The sequence below is a fragment of the Podarcis raffonei genome, chromosome 5 (genome assembly GCF_027172205.1).
Source record: "Podarcis raffonei isolate rPodRaf1 chromosome 5, rPodRaf1.pri, whole genome shotgun sequence".
Taxonomy (NCBI): domain Eukaryota; kingdom Metazoa; phylum Chordata; class Lepidosauria; order Squamata; family Lacertidae; genus Podarcis; species Podarcis raffonei.
The window spans coordinates 47267735-47293800 of record NC_070606.1 but is presented as its reverse complement, the minus strand read 5'-3'; the positions used below and the strand labels follow the sequence as shown (position 1 = coordinate 47293800).

The 26066-nt window shown below is 40.4% G+C and overlaps 2 protein-coding genes across 2 annotated transcripts in view; both read left to right on the top strand.

Moving 5' to 3' along the window:
• LOC128413381 (deleted in malignant brain tumors 1 protein-like) overlaps nucleotides 1-26066 on the top strand; it is a 56013-nt gene that overhangs the window by 10541 nt on the left and 19406 nt on the right. Inside the window, exons 13-27 of the mRNA XM_053387420.1 lie at nucleotides 389-415; nucleotides 1121-1147; nucleotides 1871-2018; nucleotides 2115-2299; nucleotides 3391-3420; nucleotides 3768-3806; nucleotides 4295-4606; nucleotides 5153-5176; nucleotides 6059-6370; nucleotides 7314-7337; nucleotides 7610-7645; nucleotides 9896-10207; nucleotides 10732-10755; nucleotides 11028-11063; nucleotides 14072-14401. Coding sequence (XP_053243395.1) covers nucleotides 389-415; nucleotides 1121-1147; nucleotides 1871-2018; nucleotides 2115-2299; nucleotides 3391-3420; nucleotides 3768-3806; nucleotides 4295-4606; nucleotides 5153-5176; nucleotides 6059-6370; nucleotides 7314-7337; nucleotides 7610-7645; nucleotides 9896-10207; nucleotides 10732-10755; nucleotides 11028-11063; nucleotides 14072-14401 — 1866 coding nt within the window. The remainder of the gene's footprint in view (nucleotides 1-388; nucleotides 416-1120; nucleotides 1148-1870; nucleotides 2019-2114; nucleotides 2300-3390; nucleotides 3421-3767; nucleotides 3807-4294; nucleotides 4607-5152; nucleotides 5177-6058; nucleotides 6371-7313; nucleotides 7338-7609; nucleotides 7646-9895; nucleotides 10208-10731; nucleotides 10756-11027; nucleotides 11064-14071; nucleotides 14402-26066) is intronic.
• LOC128414159 (deleted in malignant brain tumors 1 protein-like) lies at nucleotides 15274-21577 on the top strand. The gene is made up of 4 exons (XM_053388981.1): nucleotides 15274-16223; nucleotides 17174-17565; nucleotides 19204-19475; nucleotides 20942-21577. The coding sequence occupies exons 1-4, from the start codon at nucleotides 15930-15932 to the stop codon at nucleotides 20950-20952; spliced, it is 969 nt and encodes a 322-aa protein (XP_053244956.1). The 5' UTR covers nucleotides 15274-15929; the 3' UTR covers nucleotides 20953-21577.

Below are 26066 nucleotides of genomic sequence, written 5' to 3'. Positions count from 1 at the left end.
GCCTTCTCTCTGTGTACACACAATTGAAAATAATGAATACCCAGTGAAGAGTGCTCTAGTGAGCACAGGTTTTAGCTGGAGGACATCGTGAGCATTAAATGTAAATGCTCACAAAAGTGTAAGAATATGTATCTACCTTCACTGTCTTTCCATTTTCCAAGTCCCAAAAGGCAAGGGAAGGCAAGGGGAGCAGGGATGGTGGCAAACAGCCCTTGCCTCAAGCTCCGGCAGGACCAGTACCAAACAGTGCACCTCACTCCTAATCTGTCTAGGCCAGAATTGGTTGGTATTTGTGGGGAAACAAGTCCTTCAGGGGTGTTTTATGTGTGCCAAAATAAAATACAGTACTGATATTTAGATTTGCTGATCAATGTTCCTATTTCTTTAGGAACAACAACTATTGCAGAAACTACTGGTGAGTGCCTTCCTCTTACTTTTTCTCATCCCAAGTGTGCCTTTTTTCACAAGCAAGATTGTCTGCTATGTGGAGCGCATGCGCGTTTCGGTGAAAAATGTTCCTAAGGTAGCTGAGCCATTGTTTTGACACAAAGGAAAAATGAAAAAGACTTTGAGGGGTGAAAATTCCTTGTGGTGCCTGTTGCCGTTTCTAGGCTGTGGTTAGCCATTTCTGATTTAAATGGAAGTAAATCAGGTTGTCCACCCCACCCCACCTCAAATATGAATGGTTTGGCAAACTGTTGAATTCCTTGTGAACAGGTTTATCATTCTAAAAAGAGAACCTTTGTCTTTAAACCTATGCTGAGGGTGGGGCAAGGAGCTAAGCTGGATTCATTGGGCTTGTGGGTCCTTATTCCTGATGGCTGCTCTCTGCTTGTGGTGCATGGATCATTTGATAAGCAGATTTGGAAGCTACAGCAAACCTCCACTGCCTTTCCATTCTCCAAGGCCCAGAAACTGACCTTAGGCCAAGGGAAGCAGAGGCAGCAGGGATGGTGGCAGAATAAACCTCCCCTCTATGCCAAACACCATGTTCTAGAGAGAATTGGTTGGTATTTGTGGGGAAAGAAGCCCTTCAGGAGTGTTTTAAGCCTGCCATAATAAACAAACAAACAAACAAACAAATGTTTAAATTTGCTGATCATTGTTCATCTTTCTTTAGGACCAACAACTTCTGCACAAACTACTGGTGAGTGTCTGCCTTCTACTTTTTCACATTCCAAGTATGGCTTTTTTGCAAGCAGGACTGTCTGCTACATGGTGGAGTGTCTAAGCTTCAGTGAGAAATGTTTTTAAGGTTGCTGAGTCATATATTTTTTGACACAAAGCAAAAAGGAAAACGACTTTGAAAAGTTGCATGGAAATTCACATATAAGTGTGGAACTGGAAGCAATGGGCATGTTGTATTGCGAAGCATAAACACCTTATTTAGAATAAAAACACTGTTCCTTCTTTCCCTTGTTCTCTGATCAAGAAAACATCACTTTTTAAGAAATGTTGTATTTCTAGCCTGATAAAATAGCATTTAAAAACAAACAAACAAACAAACAAACAAACAAACAAACAGACAAACATATTGAATTGGGTGGACCCATGAAATATATCCTGTGTTGTAGAGGATCCTATGCTGGAGATTGGGTAACCTGGATTCACTGGGCTTATGGGTCTAGTCCTTATTCCTCTACTGATGGCAGCTCATTGCTTGTGGTACATGGATCATTTGGCTGAAATGACTGTTTCGCAAGACAAGCAAACCTGATATTTCTGGTGGCTGAAGGAAAAAGAAGGACCACAAGAAACTCAGTCCTTATAAGCACCAGAGTCAAGGTGAAGATAGAGAATTGTTACCAGGACTGCTTTTTTTTGGGGGGGGGGACTGAGATAATCAGTGTTTTAATTGTATATTTACTAGGAATCCATGGATGCGGTAATACTTTCTCAAATCCATCTCAGTCATTTTCTGGCCCGTATTACAATGGTGATGGAAGCATCATACAGTGTCTCTGGACAATCCATTCCTATGATTCTAGCCCTATAGTGCTAACTCTTGACTATCTGAAGTAAGTACTGATACTGCAAACTTTGGGATGGGATGGGACGGGACCCAGGAGCTCTTGCTTGAAATAAGATGGTTTTGTCCTCTTTTATCTTCACAGTTTAGACTGTACTCATGAATATGTTCATGTCTATGATGGAAATATTTATCAATCAGCACTACTTGGGAATATATGCAGTGGCTGGAGCTGGGTATTCACTTCCTATACAGGCACTATGACAGTTCTGCTCCACAGACAGTCCTATCGTGCAGGCTCTGGCTTTTTTGCCTATTACAATATAGCAGGTAATCTTGGAACTCATACATTTCTTTTCCCTACAGCCAAATATTTTTTGTTGGACGAGAATCTCAACACTTTTGGCATCTGAGATTTTGTTTTGGGAATAAAATATAGGGGCCTAATGCAGCCAAAGTCCTCCTCATGGAGCAAAATTTCGGAAGAGTTAGATCATTCACCCAACTCTCATGGGCCAGTGTGGGTTGGGAAAAGAGCTATTTATTAAAATAAAATAAAATAAAATAAAATAAAATAAAATAAATAAAATAAAATAAAATAAAAGTACTGCCCATAAGATTTACGTTGTATATGCATCTGTATCACTAGGATCAAGTCAGTCTGTTGCGGACCCATTTTGTGTCTTTCCCATAAGATTTGTTATTTGGGCCCAAATCAGCTCTGTTAAATCAGAATTTCTGTTTTCCCCACATTGGCTATACTGCCCCACCCCGTCACAGAATTGCTTGGTGTTTGTAGGCTAATGAGCCCCTCAAGAGTGTTGTAATCCTGCCAAATTGCAGGCAGATCCCTCCAGAGGGTTTTGTGCATTACAGCCACCTTGTAATGTGAAGTCAGTTGAGGGGGGTGCCTGCTGTGACCTCTGCTTGTATTCAGAGTGCCATGTTCACTGTGGGAAGGCCATGGCTGAGTGGCACAGCACATGTTTGCATGCAAAGGTCCCAAGTTTTGTGCACAGCATCTTCAGGTGGTGCTGGGAGGGATTACATCTGAAGAACCAGGGAGCTGCTGCAGAAAGTGGCATTGGGTCTTTTCGCAAGGCTGTTTACTGTGGACTTGGTACTGCTCATGCATTCAAGTTTTGCACAGCATCCGCATGGCATAGTCTACATCAAAATGCAGCCACTCCCGTATTATCTTCTCATTTAATCTGGATTGACTGGATCTTGGAGTGTTTAAATGTAGAAATAGGAAAAGTGTATTAAATGGGGGGGGGGAGAATACGGAATGACATTTTGATGAGGAAATTGGAACTGATATAGTTACCTCCCCAGTTTGGGGGCATGTTAAGTGACTGGAAATGCAAATGGGTTTAATTGTAATGCTGATCTGAATCCTTTTTGTTTGTTTCTTTTCAAAGCATTAACCACAGAATTCCCGCAAACTACCGGTAAGGAAAATCTGCTACATATTTCCTAATCTGCTACATAATACATAATATGTATTAGATGATTTAGTATTAAAACAAAATTCACAGCTACAAAGCTGGGATTTTCAGTAATGTTGCTCTTAATTCTTGTTTTTCCTATATTCCTATCCTTTCAAAGCATTAACCACAGAATTCCCGCAATCTACTGGTAAGGAAAATTTGCTACTTATTTAAAAATCTGCTACATAATACATACTATGTATTAGATGACTTAGTATCTAAGATGTCAACCTCATGCCTTCACTTTTAGATGGCTCAGAACTTAAATGCCAAAAGATCTCACTTTTGTCATGTGTTTGTTTCTGCAGAAGAAGTTCCTACAAGTGAAACAGCAGTTTCACCCAGAGGTAAGTTCAGTGTTTGCTGTAAGATAGGCCTGTGAAAATTGGGGAGAATGAGCAAGAACATTGGAGTCAAATCCAGGGCTTAAAAGTTCCTTTAAGAAAGGAACCAGCTTAAGTTACGTTCAGCATGACCCAAAAAGAACTTGTTCCGGTTCACATTGCTTCCTTTAGAAAACACACATGTTCAGTTCACTACATTGGTCACATTAACATTTCTTTTTTGGAGGGGAGTATATTTTGCACAATTGCAAGGAATCCCCTAACATAGACCGCATTTGTTTCTTCAAGGCAATATAGAACTGTGGAGATATGTTAAGTTTCATTAGTTATGAATGCAAAAGGCCTCCACAGCAACTACTCTCTTGATGAGCTGCACAAAGTTAACATCTTGAAATCCTGATGCCAGTAGAGTCTGATGCTTAGGTTAGGGATGCGGAGAACCTGAGTTTACAAGTCTTGCCTTTGTAAGAATGATATTTTATTGTTCTAAGATGTTCCCATGAGACTGGTCAGCGGGAACAACATGTGTGAAGGACGCGTGGAACTGAACTACAGAGGAAGCTGGGGGACAGTCTGTGATGATGGCTGGGACTTAAATGACGCACAGGTTGTCTGCAGAAAGCTTGGATGTGGATTGGCTTTGTCAGCACCAGGAAGTGCCCATTTTGGCCATGGCTCTGGCCAGATTCTCCTGGATGATGTAAACTGCAGAGGGAATGAACCTTCTCTGGAGCTGTGCTCTCATCCGGGATGGGAACGTCACAATTGTGGTCATCATGAAGACGCTGGTGTCATCTGCTCAGGTAACTTTCTGATGCTTTGTATTTAGTCTTCTAATATATTTCTAACAGTGGAGATCTCATTGCAGGAAGCCGAATGAATGGTGAAATGGTATAAAGTCTATTGGGTAAATTCCGTGGCCATACTTCTCCTTCCTATCGGCATTATTACATTATTTATTATTATTATTATTATTATTATTATTATGCCTTAAAGGGCCATCTGGGCAATATTCTCCACTCCTCCCAAGATGGAGGTGCATTCTGTAGAAAGAGGCAAATAACTTGTTGTGGTGACATCCATCCTCTTTCAACAGAAAAGCAAGGCATAAATGTCAGTTGCTCTGGTCAAGGAAAGATCCTATGTTGCCTGCGGATTAAAGGAGGCAGGATTCATGGCAGTGCCTTTAATCTTACAGAGAACCAGCACTGCGTGCGGTTCTTTTGGGTATCAGTTCTGCTAAATTGTAACAAAATCGATGCAGCAGATGTCACTATTTTATGTACATCAAGGGTCTTTTTCTCAATATTTATGTTGGCTGAATATTTTTATTATTTGTTTATCCACAGCTTCCGGAAGACCTAATACAACAGGTACATTTTATTTCTTATTTGCCTAATTCCTAAAACATTTAAGGAGGGGGAATTAAGATGTCGATTCTTCCAGATGACGGCTTTCATTTTTATCTTTGGACATGAACAAAGCCCAGTGCTAAACAGGCTCATTGGACCATATATGGTGGTAATATTGACCTGATCATCATTGGTTTGGCCCAAGTGACAGTACAGAAGTCAACCTCATGCCTACAGTTTTAGATGGTGCAGAATTTAAATGCCAAAAGATCTCCCTTTTGTCATGTTTGTTTCTGCAGAAGACGTTCCTACAAATGAACCTACAGTTTCACCCAGAGTTAAGTTCAGTGTTTGCCTTAAGATAGGCCTGTGAAAATTGGGGAGAATGAGCAAGAACATTGGAGTCAAATCAAAGGCTTGAAAGTTCCTTTAAGAAAGGAACCAGCTTAAGTTTAAGTTCAGCATGACCCAAAAGGAACTCGTTCCGGTTCACATTGCTTCCTTTACAAAACACACGTGTTCGGTCCACTGCAGTTCACAGCTCCATTCAAGGTCATGGAAACTATGCTTGGCAAGTTCAAGCAGAGAACTTTTTGTTCTGACAGGAATAATGTAGCATTAACATTTCTTTTTGGGAAGGGAGTGTATTTTGCACAATTGCAAGGAATCCCCTAACATACAACGCATTTGTTTTTTCAAGGCAATATAGAACTGGGGAGATATGTTAAGTTTCATTAGTTATGAATTCAAAAGGCCTCCACAGCCACTACTCTCTTGATGAGCTGCACAAAGTCAACATGTTAAAATCCTGATGCCAGTAGAGTCTGATGCTTAGGTTAGGGATGCGGAGAACCTGAGTTTACAAGTCTTGCCTTTGTAAGAATGATCTTTTATTGTTCCAAGATGCTCCCATGAGACTGGTCGGGGGGAACAACATGTGTGAAGGACGTGTGGAACTCTACTACAGAGGAAGCTGGGGGACAGTCTGTGATGATGGCTGGGACTTAAATGATGCACAGGTTGTCTGCAGAAAGCTTGGATGTGGATTGGCTTTGTCAGCACCAGGAAGTGCCCATTTTGGCCATGGCTCTGGCCAGATTCTCCTGGATGATGTAAACTGCAGAGGGAATGAACCTTCTCTGGAGCTGTGCTCCCATCGGGGCTGGGGAAGTCACAACTGTGGTCATAGTGAAGACGCTGGTGTCATCTGCTCAGGTAACTTTCTGATGCTTTGTATTTAGTCTTCTAATATATTTCTAACAGTGGACATCTCATTGCAGGAAGCCGAATGAATGGTGAAATGGCCACACTTCTGCTTCCTATTGGCATTATTACCTGTAAAGGGAATTGGGGGTTGCTCGTGCGTAAGGGGGCTGCTGCTCTAGGCAACGTTGTCTGGCTAAACATTTCCCTGGCTGGACAGCCCTTTCTCCGTGGCTGTGTCAGTCACTGGCAGAATCCGTCAGTGGGCGTTTCCTGAACTTCTTCCAACATAAAAGCTCTTTGACGCCAAGTCTCCGCCTAGCCTCCCTGCGCGGAAGTCTTCTGCGCAGAGTGGGCGTGGCCAGCGGAGGTCCTGGGCTCTCCCCGCTGGTCTCTGTGGAAGAGTCTTGGAGCCATCTCTCCGAAGTCCTTCCCTGCTCCCCTTTCTTCCAGGTGTCACGCCGATTTCCTTCCCCAAAGGAAGTGTTCTCTCTCTCCCTGCTGGTCCCTTCTCCTGCATCGTTGGGGAGCCTTACCTCCACTCTTGGCTCCGATGGCAGTTCCCTGACATTACCTATATATTTTTTATTAAAAAGCCTTAAAGGGGCATCTGTGCAATATTCTCCAGTCCTCCCAAGATGGAGGTGAATTCTGTAGAAAGAGGCAAATAACCTGTTGTGGTGACATCCCTCCAGTTTCAACAGGAAAGCAAGGCATGAGTGTCAGTTGCTCTGGTCAAGGAAAGATCCTATGTTGCCATGCAGATGGAAATAGGCAGGAATCATTGCAGTGTCTTTATCCTTACAGAGAATCAGCACTGCAAATCTGTTCTGCTGGATTGTAACAAAATAGATGCAGAATATCAACCAGCAGATGTCACTATTTTATGTACATCAAGGGTCTTTTTCTTAATATTTATGCTGGCTGAATATTTTTATTATTTGTTTATCCACAGCTTCCGGACGACCTAATACAACAGGTACATTTTATTTCTTATTTGTCTGATTCTCTTAGCATTTGAGGGCAACTTTTTATTGATGCTCCTTCTTCCAAATCATGGCTTCCATTTTTATCTTTGTTTATAACCAAAGCCTAATGTTAAAGTGACCATGTATGATGAAAATATTGCCCTTCTCAGAATTGGTGGGGAAAAGGTGAGGACACAGAAGTCAACCTCATGCCTACACTTTTAGATTGTGCAGAATTTAAATTCGTATAGATTTCACTTTAGTCATGCTTTTGTTTCTGCAGCTCTTCCTACAAGTCCCACAGAAGTTATATCCAGAAGTAAGTTCAAAGTTCTCCATAAGATATACTTTTGAAAATCGGGGAGAATGAGTAAGAAGCTTGGAATCAAATCAAAGCCTTGAAAGTTTGTTTTAAAAAGAAACTAGTTCAGTTCAAGTTTACCTTTTTTAGCCGTTTAGTTCATGTTCAGTTCAAAGTTCAGTTCTAGTACATCCCACATATCCTTTCCAATTTGTTTTCAGCATTCAGAATGTTATAACTTGCTCCTGTATCATATCTACTTAAGAAGACTAAAATATAATCCTTATGTTTGGAGGCCAAAAGAATATATAGTATTTAAAAAAGACAAATAAAAGAATGAACCTAAAATGAACTAAAAATCGCTGAATGTTCTACCCCAAAAATGAACTTAATCACATTCAGTTCAGCCTGCAATTATAGGAACTGCTTTCAGGTGTAGTTCAAAGATTTTTGAATTCTGTGAATTTCGTGAACTAGTTCATTCCAAACACTGAGTCAAATGCAGTCTACCTAACTAGTCTGAATAAAATGTCTGATGCTTACAGAGATGTAATTGTGTTTAAGATAAACCTTCTGTCACAGGTACAGCGGGGACACAGGTAAGGAAGTCACAGGCAACCCTTCTTCTTTTCAAAGAGCCACAGGAGGAGGTGATGTGCAAAGAGGAAGGGATGGAAGGGAAGGGAACACTTCATCCTTCACTGCCCAGTTGCTCTTCTTCTGAAATTTTCTCCTCCCTTATGGTGTTTGAGACTCAGAGATACCTTTCAACAGTGGCTGTGAAACCAATTAGATTGAAAAATCATCTGAAGGAGGGGGAACAACTGGCAGAGGAAAGTTGAAGCATTCTGCTCAGTTCTGTCCCTTCTCTGATGCAATTAAACACTCCTGAGAGCACTTGCTAAGGGAGATTAAGTCAGCAGGGGCTTTGGATGCAGCTTCTCCTTCCTATTGGTATTATTACATATATATTTTTTATTAAAAAGACTTAAAGGAGCATCTGTGCAATATTCTCCACTCCTCCCAAGATGGAGGTGCATTCTGAAGAAAGAGGCAAATAACTTGTTGTGGTGACATCCCTCCAGTTTCAATACGAAAGCAAGGCATGAGTGTCAGTTGCTCTGGTCAAGGAAAGATCCTATGTTGCCATGCGGATGGAAGGAGGCAGGATTCATTGCAGTGCCTTTATTCTTACAGAGAACCAGCACTGAGTGCTGTTATTCTGGGTATCTGTTCTGTTGGATTGTAACAAAATAGATGCAGAATATCAACCAGCAGATGCCACTATTTTATGTACATCAAGGGTCTTTTTCTTAATATTTATGCTAGCTGAATATTTTTATTATTTGTTTATCCACAGCTTCCGTAGGATCTCATACACCAGGTACCTTTTATTTCTTATTTGCCTAATTCCTTCAACATTTAAGGGAAAGATTTTTTAAGATGAAGATTCTTCCAGATCACAGCTTCCATTTTTATCTTTGGACATGAACAAAGCCCAGCGCTAAACAGGCTCATTGGACCATGTATGGTGGTACTAATGACCTGCTCGTCATTGGTTTGGCCCAAGTGACGGTACAGAAGTCAACCTCATGCCTACAGTTTTAGATGGTGCAGAATTTAAATGCCAAAAGATCTCATTTTTGTCATGTTTGTTTCTGCAGAAGACGTTCCTACAAATGAACCAACAGTTTCACCCAGAGGTGAGTTCAGTGTTCGCCGTAAGGTAGACCTGTGAAAATTGTGGAGAATGAGCAAGAACATTGGAGTCAAATCAAAGGCTTGAAAGTTCCTTTAAGAAAGGAATCAGTTTAAGTTTAAGTTCAGCATGACCCAAAAGGAACTCGTTCCGATTCATATTGCTGCCTTTACAAAACACATGTGTTCAGTCCACTGCAGTGCACACTCCATTCAAGGTCATGGAAACTATGCTTGGCAAGTTCAAAAAAAGGAACTTTTTGTTTTGACAAGAATAATGTATCATTAACATTTCTTTTTGGGAGGGGAGTATATTTTGCACAATTGCAAGGAATCCCCTAACATAGACCGCATTTGTTTTTTCAAGGCAATATAGAACTAGGGAGATATGATAAGTTTCATTAGTTATGAATGCAAAAGGCCTCCACAGCAACTACTCTCTTGATGAGCTACACAAAGTCAACATGTTGAAATCCTGATGCCAGTAGAGTCTGATGCTTAGGTTAGGGATGCGGAGAACCTGTGTTTACAAGTCTTGCCTATGTAAGAATAATATTTTATTGTTCGAAGATGTTCCCATGAGACTGGTCGGTGGGAACAACATGTGTGAAGGACGCGTGGAACTGAACTACAGAGGAAGCTGGGGGACCGTCTGTGATGATGGCTGGGACTTAAATGACGCACAGGTTGTCTGCAGAAAGCTTGGATGTGGATTGGCTTTGTCAGCACCAGGAAGTGCCCACTTTGGCCATGGCTCTGGCCAGATTCTCCTGGATGATGTAAACTGTAGAGGGAATGAACCTTCTCTGGAGCTGTGCTCCCATCGGGGCTGGGGAAGTCACAATTGTGGTCATCATGAAGACGCTGGTGTCATCTGCTCAGGTAACTTTCCCATCCTTTGTATTTAGTCTTCTATATTTCTAACAGTGGAGATCTCATTGCAGGAAGCCGAATGAATGGTGAAATGGTATAAAGTCTATTGGGTAAATTCTGTGGCCACACTTCTGCTTCCTATTGGCATTATTACCTATTTTTTAAATTAAAAAGCCTTAAAGGGGCATCTGTGCAATATTCTCCACTCCCCCCAAGATGGAGGTGCATTCTGTAGAAAGAGGCAAATAACTTGTTGTGGTGACATCCGTCCTGTTTCAACAGGAAAGCAAGGCATGAGTGTCAGTTGCTCTGGTCAAGGAAAGATCCTAGGTTGCCATGCGGATAGAAAAAGGCAGGATTCATTGCAGTGCCTTTATTCTTACAGAGAATCAGCACTGGAAATCTGTTCTGCTCGTTTGTAACAAAATAGATGCAGAATATCAACCAGTAGATGTCACTATTTCATGTACATCAAGGGTCTTTTTCTTAATATTTATGCTGGCTGAATATTTTTATTATTTGTTTATCCACAGCTTCCAGACAACCTAATACAACAGGTACATTTTCTTTCTTATTTGTCTGATTCTCTCAGCCTTTGAGGGCACCTTTTTATTAATGCTCCTTCTTCCAAATCATGGCTTCCATTTTTATCTTTGTTTCTAACCAAAGTCTAATGTTAAACTGACCATATATGATGAAAATATTGCCCTTCTCAGAATTGGTGGGGAAAAGGTGAGGACACAAAAGTCAACCTCATGCCTACACTTTTAGATTGTGCAGAATTTAAATGCGTATAGATTTCACTTTAGTCATGCTTTTGTTTCTGCAGCTCTTCCTACAAGTCCCACAGAAGTTATATCCAGAAGTAAGTTCAAAGTTCTCCATAAGATATACTTTTGAAAATCGGGGAGAATGAGTAAGAAGCCTGGAATCAAATCAAAGCCTTGAAAGTTTGTTTTAAAAAGGAACTAGTTCAATTCAAGTTTACCTCTTTTAGCCGTTCAGTTCACAGTTCAGTTCTAGTACCTCCCAAATATCCTTTCCAATTTGTTTTCAGCATTCAGAATGTTATAACTTGCTCCTGTATCATATCTACTTAAGAAGACTAAAATATAATCCTTATGTTTGGAGGCCAAAAGAAAGACTCTCCTCCCTGGAAGAGAGGGGAGTGGTTGTGGGCAGGAGCCCGAGCACCGCCCCTAGCAGGGGGCGTTAGTCCCCTGCCTCCACCTCACCAGGCTGGCGCCAACGCCCCTCGGCAGGCATCCAGCCAGGTGCCTCAGAGGGGGCATGTTCAGCAGCCTTTTGCTGCGGCACCAGCCTCTCCCCGGCCTCATTCTTCGCCGTTGTCTCGTCGCGAGTCACCCACGCTCCACTCCCTTTGAGTTAGGGCTTAGGTCATTGGCCCTGCTATGGACCTTAGGTTGGTCGCCCTGGTTGTCCAGGGGGCCTGGTAGGAGTTTTTCCATTTGGCATTAGGTTTTTTGGTTTTTTCGCCTACCTCGTAGCAATCGTCACAACTTTTGTGGTATTGGTGGGTAGGTTAGGCATTGGAATAATGTGTTGTGGTGTGTCGAAGAGCTAGGTGTGGCCATCGCCTATGCCTTCAATTTTTGGGTATTCCGTTAAAGGAATCTGGCGGTCGTGTATTCTGTCCGATGCCTGCTTGGCGGGAGGCCATGGCACGACCCTCGGTGACATCAGGGGTGAGCCTATAGTTGGATTAGCATCAACAGGCTCCACCTACTGGTGAATAAACCCACTTGTTTTAGAGATCCAATGCCTAAGCCAATACCTTTTCACTGCTGTAATCAATAAAGTTGTGGCCTTTTCCTCGCCCATTAACCTTATATCACGTGTCCTTGTGTATTCATTTCACATTGCGGGGGGTCGGGTCCTCGAACCACAATATATAGAATTAAAAAAAAGACAAATAAAAGGATGAACCTAAAGATGAACTAAAAATCGCTGAATGTTCTACCCCCAATATGAACTTAATCACATTCAGTTCAGCCTGCAATTATAGGAACTGCTTTCAGGTGTAGTTCAAAGATTTTTGAATTCTGTGAATTTTGTGAACTAGTTAATTTCAAACACTGAGTCAAATGCAGTCTACCTAACTAGTCTGAATAAAATGTCTGGCGCTTGCAGAGATGTAATTGTTTTTAAGATAAACCTTCTGTCACAGGTACAGCGTGGACACAGGTAAGGAAGTCACAGGCAACCCTTCTTCTTTGCAAAGTGCCTCAGGAGGAGGTGATGTGCAAAGAGGATGGGATGGAAGGGAAGGGAACACTTCAGCCTTCACTGCCCAGTTGCTTTTCTTCTGAAATTTTCTCCTCCCTTACGGTGTTTGAGAGTCAGGGATACCTTTCAACAGTGGCTGTGAAACCCAGTAGATGGAAAAATCATCTAAAGGAGGGGGAACAAGTGGCAGAGCAAAGTTTGAGCATTCTGCTCAGTTCTGTCCCTTCTCTGATGCAATTAAACACTCCTGAAAGAACTTTCAAAGGGAGATTAAGTCAGCAGGGGCTTTGGATGCAGCTTCTCCTTCCTATTGGCATTATTACCTATCTATTTTTTATTAAAAAGCCTAAAAGTAGCATCTGTGCAATATTCTCCTCTCCTTGCAAGATGGAGGTGCATTCTGTAGAAAGAGGCAAATAACTTGTGGTGGTGACATCCCTCCAGTTTCAAAGGGAAAGCAAGGCATGGGTGTCAGTTGCTCTGGTCAAGGAAAGATCCTATGTTGCCATGCGGATGGAAGGAGGCAGGATTCATTGCAGTGCCTTTATTCTTACAGAGAACCAGCACTGAGTGCTGTTATTCTGGGTATCTGTTCTGTTGGATTGTAACAAAATAGATGAAGAATATCAAGCAGCAGATGTCATTATTTTATGTACATCAAGGGTCTTGTTCTTAATATTTATGCTAGCTGAATATTTCTATTATTTGTTTATCCACAGCTTCCAGAAGACCTCATACACCAGGTACCGTTCATTTCTTATTTGCCTCATTCTTTCAACATTTAAGGGGAAAAAATTTAAGATGTAGATTCTTCCAGATCACAGCTTCCATTTTTATCTTTGGAAATGAACAAAGCCCAGTGCTAAACAGGCTCATTGGACCATATATGGTGGTAATATTGACCTGATCATCATTGGTTTGGCCCAAGTGACGGTACAGAAGTCAACCTCATGCCTACAGTTTTAGATGGTGCAGAATTTAAATGCCAAAAGATCTCCCTTTTGTCATGTTTGTTTCTGCAGAAGACGTTCCTACAAATGAACCTACAGTTTCACCCAGAGTTAAGTTCAGTGTTTGCCATAAGATAGGCCTGTGAAAATTGGGGAGAATGAGCAAGAACATTGGAGTCAAATCAAAGGCTTGAAAGTTCCTTTAAGAAAGGAACCAGCTTAAGTTTAAGTTCAGCATGACCCAAAAGGAACTCGTTCCGGTTCACATTGCTTCCTTTACAAAACACACGTGTTCGGTCCACTGCAATTCACAGCTCCATTCAAGGTCATGGAAAGTATGCTTGGCAAGTTCAAGCAGAGAACTTTTTGTTTTGACAGGAATAATGTAACATTAACATTTCTTTTTGGGAGGGGAGTATATTTTGCCAAATTGCAAGGAATCCCCCAACACACAACACATTTATTTTTTCAAGGCAATATAGAACTAGGGAGATATGTTAAGTTTCATTAGTTATGAATGCAAAAGGCCTCCACAGCCACTACTCTCTTGATGAGCTGCACAAAGTCAACATGTTGAAATCCTGATGCCAGTAGAGTCTGATGCTTAGGTTAGGGATGGGGAGAACCTAAGTTTACAAGTCTTGCCTATGTAAGAATAATATTTTCTTGTTCTAAGATGTTCCCATGAGACTGGTCGGTGGGAACAACAGGTGTGAAGGACGTGTGGAACTCAACTACAGAGGAAGCTGGGGAACGGTCTGTGATGATGGCTGGGACTTAAATGACGCACAGGTTGTCTGCAGAAAGCTTGGATGTGGATTGGCTTTGTCAGCACCAGGAAGTGCCCGTTTTGGCCATGGCTCTGGCCAGATTCTCCTGGATGATGTAAACTGCAGAGGGAATGAACCTTCTCTGGAGCTGTGCTCCCATCGGGGCTGGGGAAGTCACAATTGTGGTCATCATGAAGACGCTGGTGTCATCTGCTCAGGTAACTTTCCCATCCTTTGTATTTAGTCTTCTATATTTCTAACAGTGGAGATCTCATTGCAGGAAGCCGAATGAATGGTGAAATGGTATAAAGTCTATTGGGTAAATTCTGTGGCCACACTTCTGCTTCCTATTGGCATTCTTACATTTTATTATTGTTGTTATTAAAAAGCCTTAAAGGGGCATCTGTGCAATATTCTCCACTCCCCCCAAGATGGAGGTGCATTCTGTAGAAAGAGGCAAATAACTTGTTGTGGTGACATCCGTCCTGTTTCAACAGGAAAGCAAGGCATGAGTGTCAGTTGCTCTGGTCAAGGAAAGATCCTATGTTGCCATGCAGATGGAAAAAGGCAGGATTCATTGTAGTGCCTTTATTCTTACAGAGAATCAGCACTGGAAATCTGTTCTGCTGGATTGTAACAAAATAGATGCAGAATATCAACCAGTAGATGTCACTATTTTATGTACATCAAGGGTCTTTTTCTTAATATTTATGCTAGCTGAATATTTTTATTATTTGTTTATCCACAGCTTCCGAAGGACCTCATACAACAGGTACATTTTATTTCTTATTTGTCTGATTCTCTCAGCATTTGAGGGCACCTTTTTATTGATGCTCCTTCTTCCAAATCATGGCTTCCATTTTTATCTTTGTTTCTAACCAAAGCCTAATGTTAAAGTGACCACGTATGATGAAAATATTGCCCTTCTCAGAATTGGTGGGGAAAAGGTGAGGACACAAAAGTCAACCTCATGCCTACACTTTTAGATTGTGCAGAATTTAAATTCATATAGATTTCACTTTAGTCATGGTTTTGTTTCTGCAGCTATTCCTACAAGTTCCACAGCAGTTAAATCCAGAAGTAAGTTCAAAGTTCTCCATAAGATAAACTTTTGAAAATCGGGGAGAATGAGTAAGAACCTTGGAATCAAATCAAAGCCTTGAAACTTAATCACATTCAGTTCAGCCTGCAATTATAGGAACTGCTTTCAGGTGTAGTTCAAAGATTTTGAATTCTGTGAATTTCGTGAACTAGTTCATTCCAAGCACTGAGTCAAATGCAGTCTACCTAACTAATCTCAATAAAATGTCTGACTCTTACAGCGATGTAATTGTGTTTAAGATAAATCTTCTGTCACAGGTACAGTGTGGGCACAGGTAAGGAAGTCACAGGCAACCCTTCTTCTTTGCAAAGTACCTTAGGAGGAGGTGATGTGCAAAGAGGAAGGGATGGAAGGGAAGGGAACAATTCAGCCTTCACTGCCCAGTTGCTTTTCTTCTGAAATTTTCCGCTTTCTTACGGTGTTTGAGACTCAGGGATACCTTTCAACAGTGGCTGTGAAGCCAAGTAGATGGAAAAATCATCTAAAGGAGGGGGAACAAGTGGCAGAGCAAAGTTTGAGCATTCTGCTCAGTTCTGTCCCCTCTCTGATGCAATTAAACACTCCTGAGAGAACTTTCAAAGGGAGATTAAGTCAGCAGGTGGTTTGGATGCAGCTGCAGAATGGCATAATGGGGTTGGGGGGTTGGATTGAACTGGAACTCCATGCAAGACACTTGTGGGAAGAGGCTGGCCCCATGCAAGATCCAGCAACTACATTTAACAAAAGTGTGTTTGCATTTTACACAATTCAATGCTGTTTCTATGTGCTATTGTTTAGCCCTTTCATGTTCTGGAGAATACATGGTTGCACGCATCAGCAAAGCGTATCTCCGGTTGCTGGGTTATAATGAATGGAGTCTGTACCTGAATTCTTCAGACTCTTTCTGCGCACCTCAGATTACACAATACTATGTGGTCTTCAATATACCATTCAGTGGGTGTGGCACAATAAGACAGGTAAGAAAAAGAGCTTTAAAAACCAAATCTACATTCTGCCATTATCTGTGTAAGCTTTGTAAACTCGCTGTTTTAAAAATGGGGAAAGTATTCTATCTTTTGGTCCAGCAAACACTAACATTATGGGAACCTTTAGGAAATCCACACTGCTTCTTTTCTACCCTGCCATGGATCCAGATTCCTCCTCTTTCTTTTACTGTGTTTAGAAGAAATATCAGAATTGACCTTGAGCCATATGATCACTACTTAATGTTAGTCTTAACTGGGATTTGAGACTAGAATTCCAGATTAGTTTCGGAGCCCAGGATAAAGAAAATGCCAGCAATTTGCCATACCATTTAAAGCAGGCGGTATTGCAGGTAAATTCTGACATTTCTCTTAATCATAGAAAAAGCAGGAGTGGGGAATTTGCTCCAGAAAGAGAAAGTGATGTGAGGAGGAAAGAAGCCTATGTTCCTGAAATTGTCTCCCAGATTTAGTAAGCCAGCTAATTCTGGCCTTTTGAATATTTTGCATTTTAAAAAGTGTATATGTATAGTCCATTTTTTTGTCTCCAATTTCTTCTCTTTTGAGCACAAAACTCATAGTTTAAAAGAAAGAAAAAAGAATTTAAAAACTCTTAAAGAAATCCAACACGTTGAAAGTCAGGTGTCATCTCAACATTAATTACCTTTAAAAAAAAGAAAAGAAGAAATGTTGTAATATTTTTGCCTGTTTCTACATATGTGTTCCTATTCTCAGCTTCTTAAAGAATCTTATATTTCTTATATCTCTCCTACCTTTTCCAAAAAAATTAAAATAAAATTTCTGAACGTACAAGGTGACTTTCATAATTGTATGTCTGGAATGTCAGGACATTTTAAAGTGATTAAGTACAGAGGGTGTTTTATATATGGCGGTTGCTGATTTATGTGTACTGTTGACATATATTGTTTCCCCCTGTCCTTTAGCAGGCAAATAATGACACCATCATCTATTCCAACATAATCAAGACATCAGCTTCTGGTTATATCATTACAAGAAATAGTAACTTTCAGTTTCACATCATGTGTGAAATGAACAAGACTGCTGTTGTAGAGACAGTGTTTGTTGCTCGTAATTCCACTGACATTACTGAACTAGGACATGGCAGTTACAATGTGACACTTGCCTTCTTTGATTCGTGGTCTTTCAACTATCAAGTTCGCTCTTCTCCATACTTTGTGTCACTCAATCAAGCGCTCTACCTCCAAGCTACTCTCCACAGTTCTGATCCAAACTTAGTACTATTTCTAGATACGTGTGAAGCATCTCCAAACTCTGGTGACTTCACAACTCTGACCTATGACTTATGGAGGAGTGGGTGAGTATGTTTTAGATAAAAATATTTAGATACAAACTTAGAAGAAACACTTGCCTTTTGGCTTATAAAGCAGCAGATTTAAGGCTAAACATGCACTCTTATTCACATTATGTAGAGTAAACCATACTGAGCTCAATTGGATTTTGGAGTAGGCACGCATAGGAATGCACTTAAATGTTTATTTTTGTTATGGACAAGAGGAGTTGCTATTCTCTCAAACTTGAACATTAGCACACATTTTAATTCTGACATAATACTTCTTAAGAAAATCTAGAAAGAACCCACTATGCTACCTATAAATATTTGCTACTGAATGGAATAATAAAGATGGATGTTTGCTGCTATGTTGCGTCATCATCCAAATTTTCTCATACAAAAGCAAGGCAAAAGTATACTTTGAACTGGACTGAGCAATGTGTTTTTGTTTTTGTTGCATATACATGATGTCCCTGCCAGATGTCTTTTTTGGTTGAGACTAACTTCCTAATTCTATGAAAGAAAATTAAACTATATCCATTTAGAACATTCAAAAATCTGTTCTGACTGACAGCCATAATCCCACTGTGGTCCTCCAGACACTGTACCACTTCCACTGCATTCTCCAACTGGGCTTGTGGAGTTGCCCCTACCCATTTAGAACATAAGAATATATGATAAGCCCTGCTGGATCAGACCAAAGGTCCATCTAGTCTAGTATCTTTTTCTCCAGTGGCCAACCAGATGCCTTTGAGAAGACTGCACACAGGGCCTGATTGTCACAGCACTCTCTCCACGTGAGATTCCCTGCAACTCTCATTCAGAAACTTAACTGCATTCAACAGTGGAGGTCAAAGGACAGCCATCAGTGCTCATAGTTACTGATAGCCCAAACCTCCATGAATTCGTTTAATCCCCATCCAAGTTGGTGGTCCTCATCACCATCTTGTGGGAGTGACTTCCAAAGTTTAACTATCTTTTTTTTAAAATAATATTTATTGATTTTCAACAATACAAAAAAAGAGAAAAAGACAAAAAAAGGACATACAACAAAAAGAAAAAAGAAAAACAAAATAATACATTTAAACCCATCTTTCATTTGCTTGTTTCTATGACTTCCTCACACCTCCCACTTTTGTATTCCGCTTCAAATATTGTTTCAGCAAATCCCTCCCAAATATTTAATTAATATATTTAAACATTTTCTTAATCTTCAATAGCATCATAGTTATCCAAAAATAATTGTATAGAGACTCACCCAATTTGTACAAAGTCCAATAAACCTATATCCACCGTTATATAGTTTCACTTCTCGGCCTTTTGGCTAAGATCAAGTGTAATACCAAAGTTTAACTATCAGCTGTGCTGTGTGAAGAAGCACTTTCACTTGTCCTGATTTCCCCCCAACATTCATCTTCATTGGGTGGTCCTGAGTTCTAGTATCTTGAGTGACTGCTTTCATATACACTGAATTTGTCTTCCATTTTGCTCTCTGAAATCCACCTCCCACTTATTGAAGTTTCTTCCCATTCTTCCCCAACATGGTTCTTCATCTCCAGAGATAACATGCTTCGGAACTCCAGAAATGACTCTTATTAGTATTCTAAGTAAAGGATTCCTCTAAAGTCATTATCTAAACAAACCTGGTTCTTTTATTTTCAGATGTCCACGAGACTCTACCTTCAGATATCTGGGAAATCCAAGGAGAAACGAAGTTCGTTTCATGTTCAGCTCCTTTAAGTTTCTTAACTATCACAATGAAGTTTATTTGCGGTGCAAACTAGTAGTGTGTAAGGCGTATGATTACTCATCCCGATGCTACCAAGGATGTTTAACTAGAAAGAAGAGGGATGCAGATGAACTTCAGGAGAAGGTTGATGTGGTTGTAGGACCAATCAAGCTTCAAAAAGAAGCTAAGGAAGACAAAAAACAGGGTAACTTTTACTTATGATTCCTTTTCTTGTTACAGTGGTGATTCTCAAAATATATTCTGAAGTAGCCCAAAGAATACAATTTTTTTACTATTTTGCTAAACTGTATTTAAACCAATATTCCGATTTTGCTTGGCAAAAGCATAGTAACATCACACAATAAAACCTCATTCTACATGGCTTCCCCTGTTAAGTTCACGTTCCCTAATGGGCAACTTTCTTGGAGTTCTATGCCAGGAGTGACTAGAGAGTCAGATGCAGAAGTGGACAGAGTGAAGAATTTGACTCTTATATTTATGTAGTATGTTACATTACAGCCCCACAAAAGTCAGATATTTCTATACAGACGCACAGACAGTAGTGGCCCATGTGACAACGTAGGTTGGGCATCTCTGCTCTCCAGGTTCCAAATCCAGCATGCTGCTGGCACTTACCGGGGGGAGAAGGGGTGCGACAAGGTGTGAGGACCTTGGAGCTGTCACACTGTGCAGTGCAGCAGAGCCAATTTGACACTTTTGCTATTGTGTGCCTGCCCAGTAGTGGGATCCCCATACCTTGCACTTCCAGGCAATCAATATGTATTGCTGCAGTTCAAGGACACAATACAGCCAGGCATCAACAGCAGAGAAGCATGCGGAGTAGAGTCCATGAAAGTTATGACCTGGGAAGGCCCTAGATCTTTAAGAGGGCTGAAAGTGGAAGTCTAAATCCTTTGGAAGAAGCTATAACATACTGGTCTATACAACTCTGGACTTTATTGATCTTCTGCATCCTTAGATTAATGTTTGTATGTGGTCCAAGATCTCATTTTAACTATTACCTCAGATGCAAATACAATGGGGGTGGGAAATATGTCTCCCTGTGTTATATTGTCCCTTAAATAATGGGGTCTAAATTCAGTTCAGTTGAAGTAAACTGGATATTGCAAATTATAGCTCTTAAACATTCAGATAAGTTACATGCACCTTCATCAACTGATGACTTGCAGATTAGTAGTTGAAATGTATTGTTTTGAGAAAAATTATGTCTGAGATAATAGGTACAATGAGAACTCCATAGTTTCCTCTGAGAGAAGTGAATCACACCTGAGCAAGATCATTTTATCTTAAGGACATAGGAAGTTGTCATATTTAAAGTCAGTCAGCGGGTCAGTCTATCTCAGAGTTCCTTAGAGCAACAGGCAGACACGTTTGAGGGTTTTAGATAAAGCTCTTCTCTAGCCCTACTGGGAGAAAGCAGAAACTGAACCTTCTTGCCTTCAAAGTAGTTGTTGTCATCCCATGATGAACATGCAGGGGCAAAGTTGTCCTTAAACTAGGTGTTTGAAGGACATCTCTTACAAAAATAACAGACATATATGTTGATAATTGTATAGAATGTTTTACTGGGATCATTTGGTGAAGGCAGATCAGAAATCTGATGAATAATTGCATTAACAAGTTGTTCTAAACTATGTTTCTCATTTACAGAACTGGCTTAGAGCGCAAGTCTAGAAAAGGATAAAGCTGAAATCCTACTTACTGTTACTACTGTACTTCTGGCAGCCACGGTCTCCATCTGGCTTTCTTATAAGCAGCAAACTGAAACCAACTGATTCCAATGCATCACCAATGTAAAAATTAAGCACTTTCTCCACACAAAAAAGCTCTGCTTCTAGCATGTATTTCTAAAAGTAATCAGTTCCTTCTAAGAAAGTAGTTTGTAATCCAACAAACCTACAGACAGACACATTTACATTTTAGCACAAGCAAGAACTCAGTTAAGTCCAAATATTGGGATTTAATATTCATACTGATCAAGAACATTAGTTATACCCAGCTGCTTTTACTTAATGTCATTGTGGAAAGGATCGCATTCTCCTTTTAATTCCCTCCCCTTCTATTGTCTATGGTTATATCATTTAAATCAAAGTCCCAGACCCTATGTATACCAGTTATGATAATAACCTTTCTACACATAAACATTACAGTTGGAAACTTTACATGTCAGATGTGAATAGTGACTATATTTCATGAAGGATTTGTCAGAGTCTTTAATGAAAATTTATGCCAAATTATATGAAATTTATTTTGCTTCCAACTACTTTCCAATAAAATCCATGCAAGTTGCCAGTGTGCATTTTTCTTCATTGCCTCACAAGCAAACATAAATTTATTTGTATGGTTCAAAGGAAATACATGATTGGCATGAAGTGCCTAGGGACGACAGAGAAGTTTGGTCCACATTTGAATTTTGCAATGCAGTTCTCCAGTCCAGCAATGTGCACACTAGGGTGAAGTGGGGAAATGACCTTGGGAAAATGTCCATATCAGGCAGAATTTCATCCACAAATGTGTACAGTAGGAGCAATTTGAACTAAAATGTTGGTGAATTTGATGTTTTAAAAATTGCAAACTGGTGTAGAAATGTAGTAAACTGAACTGAAGACTTGAAAAAATAGAAAATTATTATTATTATTATTAATAGTAATGCTCCCAACAGAATATAAAAACACGATAAAACTTCAAACATTACAAACTTTCCTAGCACCTGGACCGGACGGACTGTCATCAAAGTATTATAAGGCCTTAGGGGAACATCTTGCTCCAGTGCTTAGTGAAGTTATTAATGATATTCTACAAGGAGGGAAGATTCCAGATTCATGGAAAGAGGCACATATTACATTAATACCAAAAGCGGATACTGAAAAAATGGACGTAAGAAATTATAGGCCGATATCGCTGCTTAATAGTGATTACAAAATCTTCACAGATATTTTGGCAAACAGACTCAGGAAATACTTAACAAAATCTATTCATAAAGATCAAGCGGGATTCCTCCCTAACAGGCAATTAAAAGATAACGTACGGCATATACTAGACATTATTGAGTACCTGGATCTCAGGACCGACATCCCTGCAGCGATGATTTTTATCGATGCCGAAAAGGCTTTCGATAATGTTTCTTGGCGGTTTTTATTACAATGCATGAAAACAGTAGGAATAGAAGGACCATTTTTGGAAGGTATAAAAGCAATATATTCAAGCCAAAGGGCTAAACTGATTATTAACAACAATCTTACCAATTCCTTTACAATTGCGAAAGGCACGAGACAGGGGTGCCCGCTGTCTCCCCTTCTATTCATCATGGTTTTGGAAATAATCGCAAACAAAATAAGGAAAACACCAAAAATAAGAGGTATAAGAATTGGAGAAAAAGAATACAAATTAAAGGCTTACGCCGATGATTTGGTATTGTCTTTAGAGGACCCAATAGAAAGCGCCAGTAATGCCCTAGAGTTATTAGAGGAATTCGGTAAACTGTCTGGATTTAAGTTAAATAGAATAAAAACTAAAATTTTAACAAAAAATTTGGCCAAAGATGTAAAAAACCAGCTAGAGTTAAAAACAGGTATTAAAGTGGTGAAAAGGGTAAAATACCTGGGAATATGGATCTCCCCGAAAAACATAAATCTAGTAGAAGATAACTACACTAAGGTCTGGAGAGAAATTAAGAAAGACCTAGATATTTGGAATAGGTTAAAACTGTCCTGGACAGGAAGGATGGCCGCGATTAAGATGAGTATTCTTCCGAGACTATTGTTTCTATTCCAGAACATCCCGGTAATTAGAGGTACGGCATGCTTTAAGAATTGGCAAAAAACCTTAGCTAAATTCATATGGCAAGGGAAAAGGGCAAGAATTAAATTCAAACTCCTCACGGATCTAAGAGAAAGAGGGGGTTTTGCAGTTCCGAACTTAAAATTTTATTATGAGGCTGCCTGCCTTTGTTGGATAAAAGAATGGGCCACTTTAAAAAACGCGGACTTGCTGGACCTAGAGGGATTTAACATCAGATTTGGCTGGCATGCTTATCTGTGGCATGACAAAGGAAAAATCCACAAAGGCTTCTCTAATCACATCATTAGAGGCTCGTTACTCGAAGTCTGGAACAGGAATAAAAAGCTTATTGAAAAAGACACTCCTTGGTGGCTTTCACCAATTGATATCCTAACAACTAAAAAGTTAAATTTGGAATGTGAAAGATGGACATACGAAGATCTCCTAGTTAAATCAGAAAGAGGGTGGAAAATTAGACCGTACGAAGAGTTAAAGGACAAATTAAGTGGATGGATACAATTTCACCAAATTAATGCGTTATGGTACGATCATAAAAAAACAGGGATGAGTGAAAAAAAGTCCAGGTACCAGGTGGAAATCTTAGAAAGTAATACTAAACTTCTATCCAAAATGTATAACCAATTGTTAGACTGGGAAACTAAAGATGAAGAGGTGAAAGGAGTCATGGTCAAATGGGCCAGAGACCTTGGATATAACCTTGGAGTATGACAGATGGGTAAAACTTTGGAAGAAAGTTATGAAGTTTACAGCATGTGCTGCTCTCCGAGAAAATATGGAGAAAATGATGTATCGTTGGTACATCACCCCGGCAAAACTGGGGAAGATGTATAAGACCGGAGACAGCACATGCTGGAAATGTAAAATTAAAGAGGGTAACTTCTTCCACATGTGGTGGACCTGTGACGAAGTGAAAAGATTTTGGGGACAAATTTACGATGAATTAAAAAAAATATTGAAATATACCTTCCCCAAAAAACCTGAAGCGTTCCTTTTAGGTATGATCGGAGAGGAGATCAAAAATGAAGACCAAACATTCTTTCAATATGCAATGGTGGCCGCCAGGATTTTGTTAGCGCAAAACTGGAAAACCCCTAACATCCCCACCATCAGAGAATGGCAAATGAAACTATTCGAATATATAGAATTAGCGAGAATGACACAAAAGATCAGGCATCAAAAAAATGTAAAGATTATGAACGATTGGAATAAATTTTTAAGTTACATTGAAGTTAATCTAGGTATTACTAAAATCACAGTGGGTGGAATTTAAAACCTGCGATGTATAGAGCTGATATAATACAACTGCAGAAAGGTTACGAGTTTATCTAGCCTAAACTGAGATGGAAGGAAGTCAATTGAGTGGCGTTTGTAGGTTTGTTTGTTATATGTTTATATGTGTTTCTTCAGTTTTTCTTCTCTGTTGATATTATTTTTGTTATTTATTTTCTTTTTTCTTTTACCTATTACTTTTTTAATATCTTTGTGCTTTTTGATGTTGTTTTCAAGAATTCAATAAAAAGATTATATATAAAAAAAACATTACAAACTTTCCTAAACAGATGTCTTCTAAAAGTCAGCTAGTTGTTTATTTCCTTGACATCTGATGGGAGGGCATTTCACAAGGTGGGCGCCACTACCAAGAAGGCCCTCTGCCTGGTTCCCTGTAGCTTCACTTCTCACAGTGAGGGAACTGCCAGAAGGCCCTCGGTGCTGGACCTCAGTGTCCGGGCAGAACGATGGGGGTGGAGGCGCTTCTTCAGGTATACTGGACCGAGGCTGTTTAGGGCTTTAAAGGTCAGCACCAACACTTCAAATTGTGCTCAGATACATACTGGGAGCCAATATAGGTCTTTCAGGACCGGTGTTATATGGTCTTGGGGTCCACTTCCCCACCACCACTAAACAGGTGCCTGTTCTCAGTGCATTGCTCCAGTCTCCTCCCTTGTGCTGTGTTTGTCTTACTCAGCTCCAAACCACACAGAAGCCATACTTCCTCCAGCTAATTCCATACCAGTAGAAAACATGAATTCATGCTCTTCGAAGTAGGTGTCATTACTACAGAAAAGTCATCTGGCCCATAATTTCCTGATAGTTCTGTTAGGATATTTCCGTTCCACCTTAAAAGGGAGCAGGATGTTTGTATAACAGCCTGCGTAAGTTCCTGTCTCACAGGATGTTTATGTTGTAAGTTCGTTTCGTTTTTGGCTGTTTTGCCTGAGCAGTCGGAGCAGACGGTCATGCCTTCTTTGTTCTGACCAACGCCAAATAAAACTGTAAATATGCATGTTCTGCTCTCACGCTGTGCAACTTCCTGCTGTGTGAATTCTGCTGTCAGAGTGTGCACTAAGCCTGAGGCTTAGTGTCGCTGAATTGCTGATATTGCCTGACTACGGGAGGTCGATGGATCGTCCGGCACCGAGCTTGGGGCCTCAGATGGACTTCTATCTCCCTGGCAGTATCCCAACAATAGGTTTCGGGCCCAGATTCACGGCACTTGCAGGAGAGTAAGACTGCGACAGACTGCTGAGGTATGTGTGGGAAAAGCGAAAGCAGAGGCTTTTCTGTTGCCGCGGCAGCCTCTTTGATGTCCGGCTGGCCTAATTGGCCTGGGAGCCGAGCCAAGCAGGCTTCGTGATTTATGGCTGCCGAGATAAGAAGTCTTAGAACGCATAAAGGCTCACGGCTAAAGTAAAAAGCTGGAATGGAGTTTTTCCAAGCTTCTGAAGCTGCTGAGTGTCCTAAATTAAATCGGGACAATTATGAGACCTGGGCAAGATGGTGTGAGAGTTTGCTGCGTCAGTTTGGAGTCTGGCATACTGTATTTGAGGCCACTCCAGTTCCTCGGACAGAGAAATGGCAGGGCCAGGATTCGAAGGCCATGGATATTATTGTCTTATCCGTCTCTCTGGAGGAAATAAAGACGCTTGCTGGAAATCTCACGGCACGTGACATGTGGGATGCTTTGAAAAAGGCC